This window comes from Ursus maritimus, unplaced genomic scaffold (genome assembly GCF_017311325.1).
Source record: "Ursus maritimus isolate PB19 unplaced genomic scaffold, ASM1731132v1 scaffold_13, whole genome shotgun sequence".
Lineage (NCBI taxonomy): Eukaryota > Metazoa > Chordata > Mammalia > Carnivora > Ursidae > Ursus > Ursus maritimus.
In genome coordinates this window covers 27,973,241-27,992,025 of record NW_024423675.1, presented here as the reverse complement: position 1 = coordinate 27,992,025, position 18,785 = coordinate 27,973,241, and the positions used below count along the sequence as shown (strand labels likewise).

The window sequence follows — 18,785 nt, the reverse complement described above, 5'->3', positions numbered from 1 at the left end:
TTATGATGTTGAATTACAAATCAGAAAAGAGCAACTTAACCACATTTGTGATATATCAGTTCAAGTGATTGAAAGATAGGAAACCTAATTTTTATCATTTTTTTAAAAAGCTTTTATTTATTTGAGAGAGAAAGCACAGAGGGAGAGTAAGAGGGAGAAGCAGACTCCCCACTGAGCAGAGCCCAATGCGGGGCTCTATCCCCTGAGATCATGACCTGAGCCGAAGGCAGATGCTTAACTGACTGAGCCACCCAGGCGCCCCGGAAACCTAATTTTTAAAATACTATTTTATTTTAGTTCTCAAATGCTTTGTGATTATACGAGAACAGGGATCAGGCAGTTATTTCTCCAGTTGGCATTTTTGCACGGAATTGTAGTTGTCCGTTGGGTGCTGAGGAAATACTACTCCAACCTGAAGTAGGTGTGATAGAAAGGTAACTGAGAAAATTGGATGAATTTAAAGGAATAAGTACTAATTTACTTCTTTCATTCTGCTTGGAAAACCCTCTGCTTTGAAGTTTTTCCCAACTTGAAGCAATGCAAAGAGGATAGGAAGCTTGGAGGTGCACTGTAGAGCCAAACTTATTTTTAAATCTTCTCCCTAGTACATGGTAGAGGAAGAAGGCTACTAGAGGACAACATTTGCACATACCCTGGGATGTTCTGCTTTTTGATGAACTGTATTTGGGATTGTCTCTTTGTAGTGTTCCTAAGTGTTGTAGTAGAAAGATGAAACTAGGTAAAGAAAACTTAAGACACTTCAGTTGCCATGTTTAAATGATCACTTCTTTTCTCATTACCTTCTTGGACTATTACAGAAAACAATTCTTAATTGGAGCCACCAAGTGCTGCTTTTATTATAAAAGTTCTCATCTTCGTTGTTTCGTAAAAAACTTTAAAGAATTGACTTCCTTTTAGTCTAATTTTTACATAAAGGGAAGAGCCCAAATAAGGATGAGCCCATCTGATAAATTGTGAGAATGTGTATGATTTTCAAGCACAACTCCTAAACTCTCACTGTGAAAGAAATCTCTCTTTTTACAACTAAGGAAAGGACTTTGATGGAGAGTCATAGTCTAACACTACCATAGATTTGTATAGAACTTTGTAGCTCTCAAGAGTGTTTTATCTCATTTGATCTGCACAGTTTTTTTCCCTGCTTTTCTCCCTCCAAAGGTTAATATTGTAATGTGGAAGTTTTGCTCTTCTTAGGAATAATCATTGAATCAGCCTCACAGTCTCATGCTCTTGCTGTCCCTTGAGTCCCATGATTTCCTACTAACTCAGCTAGAGTGCAGGTAGTGCATTCTGAAACGGTTTCCTTTGTGAATGCCTTCAGGTGGTTAGAATATAGAGCTCCATGTGCAAACTGCCTTTGGGTCTTTGTTCTGTCACCCCTCTCCTCCCACCCTCCCCAAAAGCTCTCTGACCCTACAAGGACTATGACAGAAGAGAAAGACAAACAACAGAGTCTGGTCTTCTCTTTGGAAAGAATGTATCCCTTACCATGTCCCTCTTCTATTTCTTTCTGGGAGGTGGGGAAACGGGGGAAGCAAATGGAAGGTGTATAACTCTACACACAACAGTATCCATTGGATTCCTGTGAGCTCACAGTGCATTGTTTATCTCCCTTTCTCTTACATTCCGTAGGATGTATCTAAGTTCTGGGTTGCAATCATTTTAAAAAAAGGAAGATAAAATTTTGTACTCCATTTAAATCATGATGGGGCTTGATCAGCCAAAATATTAGCACCTAATGATTTCAGCATATTTTGCTGAAAAATTTATAATAAATAAAAAATGTAAATAAAAATTTGATAAAATGACTTAAATGACTTGGTTTTTGTTTAACATGATCAAAGAATGAAAAAGTTTTATTTTTAACGTGAGAGTGTTTTATGTATTCTATTACATACTCCGAAAAGAAAGTTTTCTTATTTTTGTACCATTTTGGTTTTTGTTTTTACTGTTTAAGAAGATGTAACTGTGCACTGAAAGATATGAACCCTGTGACACTCTAAATAGATAGGATGTGACATTATGACACATTCACTCAGTAGCTAAAAAGCATATAATTGGTTTTTGTATACATGCTTTAATAAGTTAGAATGTGTTTGACTTTTTTTTAACCGTTCAAATTTTTTACATAGTATTGGCATATAATTTTATAAATCTTAAAGTTGTGCTATTACTTAGCAGAAGAGCAAATTTTTTTTAAAACTTATAATTTTCTCACTTTGCCAGAAGACTAAAAAATAAAGAAGAAATAAAGTCTAAATAGTAGAAAATTCATTATTTTATGTAGGTCTGCCCTCTTGTGTCTGTATGAGGAAATCTTGATCTTATTTTGAGAAAAGTCACTGAAAACAATCTACAAAAGTAAAACTGCTTATAATGTTTGTTTTATGGTCATATCAATCATGAGTTGTATTAAAGAGCGATTTCACTGAGTTCAAGAAGGTTCTTTTTAATATAGGTGATTTGCATTAAATAAACATTTTGAACCAACTAAAATATAAAGGGCAACAGTAAACATTTAAAAATTAGTTCATTTTTAGTACCCTGTAAATTAAGATTAAATTTATTCTACAGTAGAAAGAACATTTGGTATTTAAAAATTTTAAATACACTGTTTTATTATATCTTACTCTTTACATACCATGATAAACAGAATAAATAAGTTCCATTTAAAGAATAGGTTTTTGTTCTACATTGTAATCTGAATTACAGTATTCTGTAATCCTCAAGAAAAAGGTTTTAATTTCTATTAAAGTCAGAATGAAAAACAAAAAACTTATTTCTATTTTACTTAGGGAAAAACCCCATAACTTCACATTTTATAGTTTGATGTTGATGTTGTAATAATGAACAATACAATGAAAGGAACAGAATTTAGCATTTCAAGCTTTCTACTTATTAACATCAGTGCAGCTAATTATAGAACTTGGTTACTTTTTTCACAAGTAATTACTGATGCCAGTGATGTGAATGGTATTGCTTATTATTTATAAGCTTTCTAGTTGATATTAGGGCTCTCCAACCCATAGATGAGGCTTTGCTGAAATTTCCCTGTCAGTATGAGATCCTTTTTCCCCCTGTTCCTCAGATACTAATGAATCCAAACCATCCCCCTCCCCATCTCCAGTACCTGTCAGGTACCCAGAAAAAATTTAAAGCAGTGTCTCCTTTACTATTTGTTAGCTGCACTTGTGCTATAAACCAAGGTCAGTACCGACTTTTCAGATTCTTTCAGTAACTACATTTTAGCAAGTCATACAGTAAATTATGTGTTCTCTACTCTTTTAGTAATTTTTATACTGGTAATATGTCTTGAAGTTAAAATTATTGGATTATGCAGTATAGGTATAAATCACTTTAGACCTAATTCTAAACTGAATCAAGTTAAATTAACAAATTTTGGTGAATGTATTTTCCAGTACCAAGTTTTACTTCTATTATGAGTTGGAATATATTTTTAAGTGATCAGAGGGGAAATTGAAAATGCATTCAGCCAGAAAATAATTGTAGATTAACATTGCTGAATTTATAATTTAGCATGGTAGAATGGCCTACCAAATAGGTATTGACCATTTGGTTGACAGATTAAGGAAAATAGCTATATCTTGTTAAAACCGTAGGACAAAAAGTTCATGTCAGAACGTGATCAAAGAATTAATTTTGAGGAACCCCACATTTAATTATTTTTTTAATGCATGAAAGAATATATTTTACTTTTATTCTTTTAGAAATTCTTCTCCTTGCCTCTATTGAGGATGACGTTAAGAATAGAAGACAATCTATAAAATCATTCTAAAGTCTTTTCATGATTTCAAAGACATCTAAGTTACGTACTTAGATGATCAACTACAGTGCCTTATGCTAGGCTAGACACTGTTCTATTAGTGTATTAGTAATTATGGCTAATCATACTGTCAACTGTTAAATTAACCAATAGTTCTTGTCTGCTGATCATAATGTGCTACAGAGAACGAATTTATGGTCTACCTTCATATGCTAGAATTGTGTAATTCTTTGAAAAAGTTAGTTAAGAGAAATTTTATTTATGTAAGAGTATGGCCTTACTTCTTAAACTTTAAAAAAATGTTAGTGTAGTACAAGGAAAGAATAGTTTGTTTTAAAATATAGGTTATGAGAGTTACTACAAAGAGTTCTGAATGATAATAAAGATAACAGATGTGAGGAGTCAGCAGGCTATTTCAAATGATGACTCTTCATTTGAATGATTATTTTGGTACTTGGTGAAGACCTGAAAAATGCTTAATAAACATCACAGAGGCTTTTACAGTACAATATAAGTTATATTTACCCCAAATAGTGAAGCTAATGCTTTATATGTGAAGTGAACTGGTTAGCAGTGCAGTTTCAAAACTAAACCCCTACTTCATCCTCAAAAAAGATTTGGGATAGAAACTTACAAGCGCTATTGAGGAATTCAGCAGTTACATTATGCACACTGATAGTCATTTTGAAGTTAATTTTTGAAAATAAAGCTCTTTTCATGTTTACAAGATCCCGCAGTTGAATACATTTGCTAACAATTTGTTTTGTTTTGAATCTTGACCTTTTCACAAAGAAATTCTTCTATTTAGGAAGTGGTCTGTTCTATAGTGTTTTCCCCTCTTCATGGGATGACAGATTTTAAGCTGATGGTGACAGTTGCATCACTGGAGGGAGATTGCAGCAGAACTTCAGAGAAGCATCACAATGATGCAGATCAACAAGAGACATATTAAAATGAGACAGAAATTTACAAATAGGTTCTGTAGATTTTGACGTGCATGTTGAGGCATTTCAATGGTTGAAGCTCTTCTTATAGCAGAGCGAGTGAGGTATTGGACTTTATCCATGACCCCAGGAAAGCAGGAAGTCTCAAGTTTTAAATGGTGAAGAGAAAGGTAAAAAGCTGGCAGCCAAATGTGAGCTCAGTCAGTCTCTTCTTTTGGGTAGCCTGGAATGTAAAAAATAGCAAATGGATTAGGCTCATGTGTGTAACCTATTCTCTGAACACGTAAAAACACAATTTTGTATTAATTCATCTTCCTCAAATTATTAGTATTTATGACATCAATCTCTGTAGTCTTTTTTGGTGAGGGTCACCATGATGTCTTACTTGTCTTGTGTTTGGAGTGTAAGAACTTCAGTCTTTGCCTCCTCCTCTCAGAATGATTAGAAGTTTGGTTTAGGGTGCAGCTCAGTTTTATTCCCTTGAGCAAAAGTTATCACATATAGTTTCATAAAGACTATTTCTCTGTGAGCATAATTGTTGTGAACATTAGTGTATTAATAGCTTCAGAGAAAATCTCATAAAAACAAATGCATGTAAGAAATTATTTTCCAGATGTTGATTTTAGTCCAAAATAAAAGTTAAATGAGAAGTATTTTACCAGAACTATAGATTCAAATGTTTGTCATTCCTTTTTATGATTTTATAACTTTGTAGAATATACTATTTTGAGTAACATTTTAACAAGACTGGATATTAAGTACTGAAGACTGACAGGCTCAGAAAGCATAGTAATAAAATTATTATCTTGGGACTCCTCAGTGGCGTAGTCAGTTAAGTGTCTGACTCTTGGTTTCGGCTCAGATTGTGATCCTCAGGGTCATGAGATTCTGATCAGACTCATGGAGTCTGCTTAAGTTTCTCTCTCCCTCTGCCCCTCCCCTCCACGTGCATGCATGCATGCTCTCTCTCTCTCCCTCTCTTTAAAATAAATCAATCTTTAAAAAATTTATTATTATCTCACTGTGTACCACAGACAGTTCCTATTTTGAAATGACCTGTACTCAAGAGTGGTGGTTTTCATTTACTTTCTTTCAGTGCTCCCGTAAGTTATTCTGCCTAATTAATTATTTGTGGTAATAAGTGAAACAAAATAAAACAATGCATTATTGTAGAAAAATTAGAGATTAGAGATGATAGTTACCAAGATTTGGGGATGTTTTATTGTCAATAGGATATTTCTATATAAATTTTGAAATAAAAATTAGAAGTGGAATTAAAAAAACCCATAATTAACTACCCAGAGGTAATCGCTCTTTACATTTGTTGATATCATTGTTGATCGAGATATTACCACTTGTCCCAGCATCCAGATTTCATTTTCTCCCTAATCTCTGCACATTCCATGAAAGCCCACCTCAAATGGTCAGTTCCATTTCTGAGAGAGACTAGTGCTGAAAAGAGCAGAGGAGAGGAGAACTGAAAGAATGGGAGAGGGAAGATGTCCTTCAGGCATCAGTGAGAACTAGGCATTTAGGTTTATAAAGAAACCATGTGGCAAATGGTTGTTAGATTCTGTAGTTTCAGTACCTCAGTTTGGCTCTATTAGGTTTGAATTATCTACTAGACTGAGCTTTCATTTTGCTGGAGACTCTGGCGTCCTTCCTAGTATTGATCTGTAATGAGGAGATCCAAACAGCTAACTTAACATCAAACTTCATTCTCTTAAAGAGTTGGTAACAACTTGTGTTTCCCTAGCATATGTATGTCTGTAGCATATATTCTTCATTGTCCAACACAAGTGGCTGTTAACTTATAACACCCTTTCTACTTGGCAGATGGCAGCTTAAATGTGTTTATTTAATTTAATTACTTTTGTTTGAATTCCTCAGATAAATTACTGTAGAAATAAAGCCTCTTTTATTTTGTTCTTTAAGAAAATGCATCCTTTAAGTTTTTTTCTGCTTATATTTGTATATTATAGATATAATGAATTTATACTATTGGTTAAATGTGGGGAAGATCCCCATTATTCATTCTTTTATGTATTTGACAGTTGTTTATGTGAGAATGTATAACAAAATAGTTAAGAAAGGAGTAAGAACTAACAGTGGTCATTCCTATTAGAACTTAAATTTTTATGCATGTAAGTCTAAAAGTTCTGATTTTAAAAATTACTTTGAGAAAAACCGTGGAAAAGGAGGAAGCTGGCTTGTTGTTCATCATGAAGCATATATGCAAAAGTCATTCCCTACCCTGACACTTTGATGAGTGGGACTTCAGTCACATGAAACATGTCACCTTTCCATAAATACTTCATTGCCTTTTTTGATTCTGTCTTTTGCACATGTTGTTCTGGCTCTGCCTGGAATGTCCACCCTCCACCTCCCCCCCCCCCCCCCCCCTCTAGCTTTGATTCTTTGCCAGGCAAACTTCAGTTGATCCTTAAGGCCCAGTTTAAATATCACTTCCTAATGAAACTTTCCATTACTCATTAAGGTAAAATTGGTTATCACCTCTGCTGGTTTTCAGTGGGGCTTTAGTGTTACCTATATCAGGAGAGCTATCAGGCTGTGCTATAATTTTGATTCACATGTTCTTGTCCCCAGGTAGACTTCTAGTTCATGAGTATAAGGAGCACTACGTATTTCTTTTGTATTCTAGTATGCACTACATAGTTGTTACTATTTGAATAAATCAGTGAAGCTGAATAAGGGATTCTTATGATTTACTTTCATAGTTTTAGAAAATTGTTAATGATCAAAGATAGTGCTGGGACTAACAGATTAACCGGTTAGAATAACAGAATTTGATTAGTTGAACACATAATCTCCAATATTCTTCTCAAGTCTCTATTACAGATGAGGGAAATGAGGCTTAGAGGATTACAGTTTAGATAAATTGTTGTTAATATTAACATTAACCTGAAGGAGGCTTTGTACAGACGGGTATTTGGTGTTTGTGAAATATGAAGAGAGGTACGCCCTAGGGTGATAAACTCTCTACTGATGAAAGTATGAGGAATATACTTTAAAGATGATCTCATGATACGTCAGCAGCCAACTATTACTGAGAAAGGATAGTTTGTTCCTGGAAACAAATTGAGCAATAACCCAAAATAGTGTTGTTTCTTGTCAAATTTAGAAATATGTTATTATTCTAAACTGATTTATAGCCACTTTAGAATCTTATGCTAAAACCAAAAACAAATCTGCTTTACATGCTGAAATGTTCGTTGCATGCTTTCAATTTATTGGGCCCAATTTATTTTACAGTGTAAACTCTGAAATGTGTTGAGTCTTTATTCTACAGAACTTCCAAAATCTGAAGGATAATAATTAAGCCAGAATTCATCCATATAAGATGGGTCTTCTTGTCATATGTTGAGAATTGAAAAGCTGTGTGTTGTAACAGCACAATCCTATCTTTGGAGTTGTCTGTGACCTTCACTACATCATAATTTATGTCACGGTTGTCAGGTGTTTATCATTCTTTTTTCTGCACTCGAAACATCCTGTTGTAGGAGCTGTAAACTCCTACAGTGTTTTTCTCTCCTCCATTCCTTAGAGGCAAGCTATTAATAGGGTAATATTTGATGGAAAGCCTCAAAACAGTAGTTTCACTTAATATTCATTTTATCTGATGGTAATAGAGCATTCTTTTAAGACAATCATAAATAGATTGTATTGGGAGGTTTTGAACTTGTATCTGGCACCAACAGTGATGGAGATAGAAATTGGTCCTACCTCCCCTTTTAAAGGAAACAAATAGATTAGTTGTGTGGGACAGGAGTAAGGACTCCTTAAAAGTTAATTCATCACCCAGGCTGTAGAATCAGAATATGGAAAACATGAAAGAGTCTTTGATAGGGGTCTGGTTGTAGAAATGCCATATTCCTGTCTCTGGAGTTACGCGTTAGAGGCAGAAAAGTACCCACACAGTATTTTGTATACTGTGGGATCTATGATGATTTTAATTTTGGGAGGAATGGGAAGAATACTTTTCTTTGTAGGATTTATAAAGTCTTTCGTTGTCCACTTTTCTTCATTTGCTCAAAAAAAGTAAAATTGGGAAGTAGATACTGTCAAGTTCAAGATCATATTCTGTTTTTTGAAATGGAGGAACGAAAGAGACAAACTACAGGGAACTCAAGCTTTCAACTAAGACAGTACCATGGTAGGCAACCTTTTGGGTAGCAGATACTATATCAGCTTCCACAAAGGCCCTCACTTTGTAGTGAGTCCTGTTTCTTAATGTAATATCAGATGCATTCTTGTACAAAACAAACCTCAGTCTCAGTAGACTTTGGAAGATTTTTGGTAGTCTGCTTTATGACTTGCTAGGAAATGGAAACCTTAACAGTGTAATATATGGTGAGCAGCAATCCTCACCTACAATTTAAGTACTTTCAGTGCTTTGCATAATTTTCTGAACTTCAGTTTTTTGGGGGTACTTTCTCTGCTGAAACCATAAATTCCTGAGATTCTTTATGGAATTCAGAATTTTGCTTTTTTTTTTTTTTTTTAGCTGTTACTTATTCTTTCAGTAAATGGGGGGCATATTTTCCTAGTAAATTCAAATAATACGCCTCTAACACTACAGTCCAACAGATAGTTTTTATAATTTTTTTCCACTTAATTGGTTCAGAAGATTAGAATTCTCTATAGATTTGAGTGTACAGGACCTATGTATATTAAGATTATTTTGGAGTTTTTTTTTTTCTTACTATTCACTGTCATTTTCACAGATATCTAGAAGTGATTGCATATGCATATTTCGTGGCTTGTTGAATTAAGTCAGGACAATTCATCATAGGTTTATTGTTAATCTGTTGGCATCCAGTAGTTCAATTTGGTAGAATAATTTTCCTTTTGAGATTGCCTAATATTAAACTTGGAAGTTCTATTTGAAGTTACTTTGTGGCAGCAACTTTCCAGAACTTTGTTGGTCCACACTGGCTGGCTATTTGAAAGAAACCTCAGGCTGCTTCTGCCTGGTTATGAAAAGAGTTGTGTAAATATAAACATCAATATATTCTCAACCCCTAAGTTGACTCCATAAGGAAATGGTTTCTTTGCTGTAAAGCTCTGCTTTGAGGAAAATTCATTAAACAATAGCATAGAGAGATTTTTTCTTTGAAATTGTCACATTGCTGTTGCTGTTTTGTCTGTAGGCTTGTCCTCATTATTTATTATGTTAAAATTAATTCATTCACAATTAAAGTATTCTTTTTAATCCTGTAGTAGTTCAGACTTCAGATTCTTCTTTTTGGGGAAAAGACGTGGGAAGGGAGTGTGGGGGGGGAGTTCTAAGGAAAAATGAATGCTAGTTATATAAACCCCCACTAATGTAAGTGAAATGGTCTTTTTTTTTTTTTTTGGAAAGACCTGAAGGTGGAGTACATTTTAAAAATCACTAGAGGTCCTCAGTTGACAATGAGTATACTGGGGCGGAGCTGTAGGCCCAAGCTTTACTCTACTGTGTTTATTTGGTAATACATGCTTCAGAAATATGTAGGGTAAGAACATTGAGGTACAATTTCTAGAAATGTTCAAAAGACTGTGTATTATCTGTTTAGGTAATTGCAATTTAAAAAGATTTTCTTGATTTTTAACCTTTAGGTTTATTCCTTTGCTACTCTGATCAACACCGTTAATTCACAATTTAGATGAAAGTCATTTTCATAGCATAAATAGCAAAGCAAGATTCTTCTATTCAAGCACTTTAAAATAAAGGGGGTAGAATATTTTAAATGGTAGAATGTGAGGAGGTCAGAAATGAAATTGAGGTAAGGATTTAATATTGGAACTGGAATAAAGCACAAAAGTGTAGTTTTTGTGAAAAGTTTTGAGAAAGTAACCTAGATTTTAGGCTTCAAGGCTAAGTAGATCAAAGGCATGAATATTTTAGGAATGAAACAAATTAAATAAAAGGAAACATTGATTGTAGTATGTTATATTGTTTTTTAAAGCCTGTGCAGTTATTTGGAGTTTTGCCTTCCATGGTTTATTGCTTAATAACAAAGGATATCTATAACTTTCTTATATCCCTGTTTTTAAAAGTGATCAGGAGAATATTATATAGGTTACTAAGGACATAACACCCCATGTGTAATTAGCTTTAAATGAAATGGAGCGGTTTTGAATTTAAATGAAGTTTGTGTCCTCTAACTTTGCATTTAGGGTACCATTAACAGTATTTGAGGACTTTCAGTTTATTTTGCTTTGCCAATGTCAAGATGTATTTTTAAGCCATGCTGATCAGTGGATGTGATGTGCATGTGATTTAGAGTTCTAAAATCTTGGCTCCGGCCAAGGCACCACCATTTCCTAGCTCCGTGACCTTGCAATTCACCTTTTTGCATCTGTTTCCTAAATTGTAAAATAGAGGTGCAGTATCAAACATATAGGGAGTTAAAAGGATCAAATGAAATTTTTGTATATACCAGTACATTTAGAAGAGTGTTCAGAAATAAAGAAAGGAAGTTTTAATGGACTCTCTTTATTTCTAGGATTGGTAATAAACATACAGTCTAACTTAGAGAGTTAATCTAATCTTTACATTTAATTTTTACTTAAAAATTTAGTATATTACATAATTTAATACATTACATAATATATTACATAATGTATTTAGTACATTAAAATTTTTATTCTTTTATACACATTTTGTTTATAGAGATATTTTGTTTATACAACTGTTTTATCTCCAATTAATTAGATTAAGAAACAATAAATAAAAATATGTAACCAAATAGTTTTTTTCTGTAATATTATTTTCCTTAATGTCCACTAAAATGCTGTTAAAATAATTCTGATAGTTGAGTTTTAGGAAATGATAGTGACTAATTTCTCTGAGTCAAGCAAGTACTTTAGCTCTTTCACATGTTTTTAAAACAATCAATTTTTCATAAACATCCTTCATATTTCTTCCATTTTATTTCACCTGACACTTTTTTTTAAACTTAATTTTAAACCTCCTGTCTTCATAAACAAAGGTAACACTTAAATTTCACCTTAAGATAGAGATAAACTAGTTGGGACATAATGTCTGGCACTAGGGTATTTATGTTTGAAATTTGAACAACTGTCACTGTAACTGTGTAATTTTTATTAGCCTGTATACATTATTTATCTAAGGATAATTTTAATAGCAAAATTTGTGCTCTTCCTAGAAATTATCAACTTCTTGAGCAATATGTGATGTGGTGAAATTCTGGTACCATAAAAGAATTCATGAATATCCCATTTGAAGTGTGAGAATGTAATTTGTTAGGTATTTGAGTAAAAATGCATAAATATGTGCATAAAACACCTGCATCAAGTGACTTTTATGTGATATCAAAGGAAAAACATTTTATGAATATAAAGATACTGAGAGGAAGTTATAGTGCCTTAGTGGTAGGCAAAAATTGGAAATGTTTTTGCATGTCTTAGGGAAAGCTGCTTGTGGAATTACAAAGTTCTTTTCTGTAAAAAAGCAATAGAGTTAACATTTGTCGTAGGAACTTAGAATTCCAGGGATAAATTTTATTTTGATGTACATATGAAAATAATGATGAGATAAAATCGATCTAGTACTCTTTATGTCCTGACTAGTAGAGATTTAAGAATGAAGACATATTTCATATATTAAATTGAGGATTGTAACATCAAGAGTAAGTGGAATTCAAACAGAAGTTCTAAAATTTATTGTATCATCTTCATTTCTGGGCATTTAAAAAATTTCCTTCTCTCTCATCGTCCCCCTTCTAAATGCAGGAGAGGATAATGAGAAACCAGGGACGGTAGTAACTTGATAACAGTATATTCATTAATAGGCAGAATAAACATTTTTATCATATTCACCTAATGAGATATTTAGGAATATTCTGCCAAAATAATGTCTCTTTATTTTTAAAAAAGTGCCGAATTGGTATTCTCTAACTTTACAAATAATTTTACATGTGTTTTTGATGGGTGTTTTAAAATTTCCAAGCTTGTTATTTATGATACACTATTGGATTTCATGTAAGTAACTGAATTTATTAAATCTTGGCATTCTTTTTAGAAGTGTTTGTTAAAAGTTGAGTGGACTTTATAGAGAGGGAAAAAGTCTCCAGATGCATTTTAAGAGTAGTTTGTTTTATATTTTTTAAAAGTTCTATGAAATATTTACTGTAAAGAATGATAATGATGGTATTAGGATAGTCATGCCAGCAGTGTGCATGTTGTACAATCACACGACTGCTGATAGTATCACAGATGTAACTGGAAGCCCAGTCCTACCCTGTTTCTCAGCAGAGTGACAGATAACGAGATGAAGCCATTGTTTTTGCTTGAAGAAATAAATCTCCATTACCACCAAATATGGTAACATAATTGAAAGATATTTTAGTTGGCAGAAATTCACTTTTGAAAAGCAAAATGAAAATGAAAGTCAAATTAAAATGATAAACCAATAACCAAGGTCAAAGATGATGTGACCCTTATTATTTCAAAGTTAAGTCTTACTCTTACTGTCACCGAACGGATATGCATTTATTTAGAAATTAAGGTTTTTGTCATATCAAACATTTTAACTTGGAGCTGAAATTTACAAAACATGATTAACTCTTGAAAAAGTTCAGTAACTGAATTATAGAAAACAAGAATTATCAAAATCAGTGAAATCTATTTCTTACCTTGGCTGTTGTGATGATTACAATATAGAGTATTGTGAGTTGTATGAAGTCTTATCGGTGTTTAGTTGGAAAGTTTTCTGACTCTGTTACCAGACTTATGAGAACAATTGAAGTAGGTGTAGGAGAAAAAGTGCTCTAGGGCGGTCTTATGATGTCACACAAGAATTCTGAAGTTACGATTGGCTAGCCATAGTCTTATCACAACCAAACTTTTCAGAATGTCATTTATCTTACTTTAAGTATAAAAAGGTCATTAACACTTTGTGCCACATTTTTTGCTTGTAATTTTTAAAAGTATATGGGAGATAAATGAAAAAAAAGGCTCAGGGTGGTAGAAAGCTCCCTTTAAAGATTCATGTATCTTCAGGCTTAGAAATAATTGTGTACTGATGGTGACAATGTTGAAGAACTAAAATAGATATATAGGAATTTTAATGAGTGAGAATATTACTGGCTTAAGCTCATTGTGTCGTTGCTGTTTCTTTAATACTGCAGTTTCATAATGTTAGCTCCTAATGCTCCAGTAATTAAACATTTTCACAGAATCAAGTTTCATGCCCTTTACTGTCTTGTTTTGTTCTTTCTTCATCCACTATGTGTATTGGGGAGGGGTGTGTATGAGAAAACTGATTTCAGTCTAAAAAATCCGCTTTATCATATAAAGTAAGAACTAATACTTGTATCTAATTAGTTTGTGTTTTCTTCAGGTAGAGATTTAACAATATATTTATGAACAATAATTGTCATGCTTAAACTGATATATATTACACCAAGAAAAGTTGCAATTTACAAATTTCAGTATTTAAGATTTTTTAACAGCTGCAATAAACTACCGTAAAATCTTACTAAAATTTTAATAAGCGGAGGCAGTGTCAAGAGTGACTTTATATAGTAAAAATGAAATAATCAGATTCCTAATCAGTGGCATTCTAGTTAATGATACTTTCTTGAAAATAGGTGTGCCTTTCGTTAGACATTTAAGGTGTGTAATATTTCTAAAAGGATTGCCTCATTTAATGCAATTGTTTTCATGAAAATTACTATACAGATGAAATTTTAGTAAGTGGAATGGTATTTGAACTTCCAAGAACAGTTTATCTATAAGACTAGAACTAGGAAAAGAATTCTTTGGAAAGGCATGGTTTTCCTGTTTTCTCTGATTTTTTTGTTTATACTATATATTACATTTACCTAAATCACCACACCTGCAAATTCTAATTTTTAAATCTCTTCTGTAATTCTGGAGGAGCTATTTGTTAGGGTTTTTTTTATGTTTATAGTAGAATGAGCTCCGCCTGCTTCCCTTTCTTAGGGTAACTAAAATGTGGTGCAGCAGCTGCTTGTGTGTCCTTAAATGGAGATGGTTTTGGCTTCTTCCAAAGAAAGATAAAATCCTTCTCTAGAGCAAATCTCTTGTTATTTAAAGAATCAGCTAAAACTAACAAAAAATATTTCAAAAGACCCTCTGTGAACATTTCTAAGGGAAAATTTACAAATTAAAAATAAATTCCAAATTAAAGAAATTGCATGAATAATGTTTGATATTTTGCTCAAAATGCTACAAGCATTTTTTTCTTTCAATCCTTACGTAATAAAGATCTCTTATTATCATCAGTTGCCATTGATGACTGAAATATAAACCTAGGTTGGAAATACAAGCCTAAAGTGGTTCACAGGGTTTTGTCAAAGAGGACACAGCTGCCGAGCAACAGACTGAGGGAATGCTCTGGACCTGCTGCCTTATCTGTGGAGCGGGTTTGTTGTGAGACTTTAATGAGATGAAGTATGTGTCCTGACTCTTAGAGAGCCTACAATGAAGTGTCCATTTGGTGTTGGTACAGTCGACTCTTGAACATGGCAGGTAGGGGTGCCAGTACCCCCCTCACACATGGTTGAAAATCCATGGATAACTTTTGACTCCTCAAAAACTACCAATAGCCTGCTGTTAACCAGAAGCTTTATCCATAATATAAACAGAACACATATTTTGTATATGTATTATATACTGTGTTCTTATAATAAAGTAAGCTAGAGAAGAGAAAATGTCAAGAAAATCATAAGGAAAGTATATTTATAGTACTGTGCATATATTTATTTTTAAAAATCCATGTATAAGTGGACCCATGCAGTTCAAACCCATGTTGTTCAAGGGCTATCTGTGCTTATTTTCTCTTTTCCTTTAGAAGATGATTTCATTTCTTTTTTCTCTTCTTTTCCTTTCTTTTCTTTTCTTTTTTAAAAGATTTTATTTGAGAGAGAGAGAGCATGGATGGGGGGAGAGGGAGAGGAAGAAGCAGACTATCTGCTGAGCAGGGAGCCCGACGTGGGGCTCAATCCTAGGACCCCAAGATCATGACCAGAGCCGAAGGCAGACATTTAACTGACTGAACCACCCAGGTGCCCCTAGAAGATGATTCTTAACCTGCAGTCCATGGGTAGAGTAAAGTAGTCTTGAACTTGGTTAGGAAAAAACAAATTACATCTTTATTTTTACTAAACTCTAAATAAGATTTAGCGTATCTTCAGTTTCGACCGTAGACTACAGACTGCAGAAGTGTTAGCAATACATTTGGCTGTCACTGTAGCAATCTCAGGTAATTTCATATATTTGTTTGCAGCTAGCTTAAAATACTGTTTATATCCATCATGGAAATCACCACAATTAGGCCTGCCTGGAAATATTGTTATTTAATGCATTAATAAAGAAGCACAGATATTATATTGCAAGTTTGCTTTTTAAAAATAATTTTTCAGTATAAATCATTTCCTTTCGAATCCCATGCATTTTATTTATTTTTTAAGAAAGTTATATTTTGGCACAGTTCTAAATGTACACAATTATTGCAAATATAGTATGGAGAGTTCCTGTATACCCCATACCCAGTTTTCCCTGTTGGTAACATCCTGCATTAGTATGGTACATTTGTCACAACAGTTGCACCAGTGTTGCTACATTATTTTAGCTAAAGCCCCATACTTTATTGAGATTTCTCAGTTTTCTTTAGTGTCCTTTTTCTTTTCCAGGATCCTATCCAGGATGTACTAGGCTACATTTACTAGACATGTCTCCTTTGGTCCCCTGGGTTTTGACAATTTCTGAAACTTTCCCTTTTTTTGGGTGACCCTGACCATTTTGAAGAGTATTGTCAGATATTTTGCGGAATGTTCCCCAGTTGAGCTTTGTCTGATGCTTCTCTCATGGTTAGACTGCCAGAGAGGTAAAGTACCATTTTCATTACATATCAAGAGTACATACTGTCAACATGACTTACCACTACTGGTAACCTTGATCACCTGGTTGAAGTGTAGGGTTATCATCATTTTCCACTGTAAACTTACTTTACCCCTTCCTTCCCATGTTCCAAAAGAAAGTAACTATGCACGGCCCACACTTATGCTTCACTACCTTTAGAGTGGAGTGTCTATAAAAATTATTTGGAATCCTTTGTATTTTATGCATATAAAAACATTCTGAGAAATATCAGTAGGCTTCACCAGTCTGCCATTAGAAAGTCAATGGCACAAAAAAAGGTAAGAATTCCTTTGTTAGAGGATGTTTTTGTAGTTGTATGGGCAGCCCTTTCTGAAAGAGGGGGACTGAATTTTCAAACAAGCTAAAATCCAGACCTCTTAGTTTGTTTTTTTAGGCGCCCTGTCTTTCTAGCTTTGTCTCTTATCACATTCCTTTGTATCCCGTGCTCTGGCCCTGTACAGCTGCCTGTGGTCCTCTGAACAGGCTATTGTTCTATTTTAAGCCTGCCTCCTCCTTACCAACTTGTATTCTCAGCAAAGTGCCGTTTCAGTTTACATCTGTGCAGCCCTCCCTGCCTTGTGCCAGTTTTGCATGTTCCTCTATTATTTGTCTCTTTTTATTGTGTTTGTTAGTGGTATCTGCTTAGACTAGACTGCAGGCTCCTGGAGAGCTGATCCAGTAACTCATTTATACCACTATTTACTTTCTCTGGTACTATTACCTAGTATAGAACCTGGCTCATTGTAGCTCTTAAATACTGATTGACTGAATGATTGGACAAGTGAATAAAAAGGGAACCAGGGAAGATTGCAAGGTGGTAGTGAATGAGTGATCCTGAAGAAGACAATGTTAAGGACAATTTAAAAATCCTCAGTTTCAAAGCTCACTGGGTGGGGAGGGGGAGGAGGAGGAGGAAGAGGGTATAAATGATTGAGACACTTGGATAATATGAGTAGAATAACAGAAAATAATTTTTCTTCTTATTATTTAAATTTGTTGAAATGGGGCACATGGGTGGCCCAGTTGGTGAAGTGTCTACCTTCCACTGAGGTCACGATCCCGGGATCCTGGATCAAGCCCTGCATCAGGCTCCCTTTCCCTCTCCCCCTCTTTGTGCTCTCTCACTCTCTCTCAAATAAATAAATAACATCTTAAAAAAAAATAAAATTGTTAAAAAATACATTTGGAGAGTAAGAGCCAAGGAAGGTCACACTATAAGCTCATGTTTCCCAAATTGAGCCTTTTAAAAATTAAAATTTTTTCCTCTCCTCATTGGATTCATAACAATCTCTGGTATTTCATATACTCTGAATATTGTATGGCCTGCTTTTATATATGTAGTTACTTAGCTTTTATTCTAATAGTAGTTATTTTTTTAAATTTTAGTTATAAGCACCTTTAAGATTACCACCTAAAACAAAACGCGGGTGTTAAAAATAATTTATATCTAACCACATGGTCCTGCTGTGTTCCCCTTCTTTTCCCCACGCCAGCAAATGTTTTTTCTGAATCCTAGGTTCATTTCCTTGCATTTGTTTTTACATAGTTTCGTGACATTTTTAAAGTGTCCCTTAAAAGTGTTTTTTATTTTAGTTAACTTTATGTAAAGGAGATCATGATGTATGTCATCTTTTGCATGGAGTATTTAAATTTCAACTTATAGAATGGTGTGTTACACGCAAATAGAGTTTCAAGGTAGACCAGTTTCTGGAAACTTTTAATAAAAATTTAGCTTAAGTGGTGGCAAAATGTAATAAAGTACAAAAAAATAATACAGTAAAATGCACACTTTGAGTAACTTTTTTATGATACATACCACATTTCAAAGATGGGGAGCTTTTTTAGGTTGTTAGAAAGCTTTTACCTAATTCTTGAGGGCACTTTTCTTTTAAAAGTTTGAGAATTACTGCCTTAAATTTTAAAGCTACCTATGGAAGGATTAATTGAAAAAACATCTAAGAACACAAAGGGAGAATGTGAATAGTAGTCCTAGACTGAAGGGATAGGGAAGTGCCTAAGGCATTAGAAAAGGGAATAGGCATTATCTAGTGGGGAAAAAAAGACCAATTCTGAAGTAACCTGCAAACCTTATGGTTATTTGGGGGAGGTAGATTCACTTTTAGAAT

At 33.8% G+C, this 18,785-nt stretch overlaps 2 protein-coding genes across 8 annotated transcripts in view; one reads left to right on the top strand and one right to left on the bottom strand.

Annotated features, from left to right (window-relative positions):
- Positions 1 to 18,785, top strand: part of CEP85L (centrosomal protein 85 like) — a 225,764-nt gene that overhangs the window by 119,100 nt on the left and 87,879 nt on the right. The gene's annotated exons all lie outside the window — the stretch shown is intronic.
- On the bottom strand, positions 1,300 to 13,501 carry PLN (phospholamban). Its single transcript, XM_008691169.2, has 2 exons — positions 13,407 to 13,501; positions 1,300 to 4,969 (listed from the first exon to the last, which is right to left on the bottom strand). Exon 2 carries the CDS (start codon positions 4,866 to 4,868, stop codon positions 4,710 to 4,712), a length of 159 nt encoding a protein of 52 aa, XP_008689391.1. The 5' UTR covers positions 4,869 to 4,969; positions 13,407 to 13,501; the 3' UTR covers positions 1,300 to 4,709.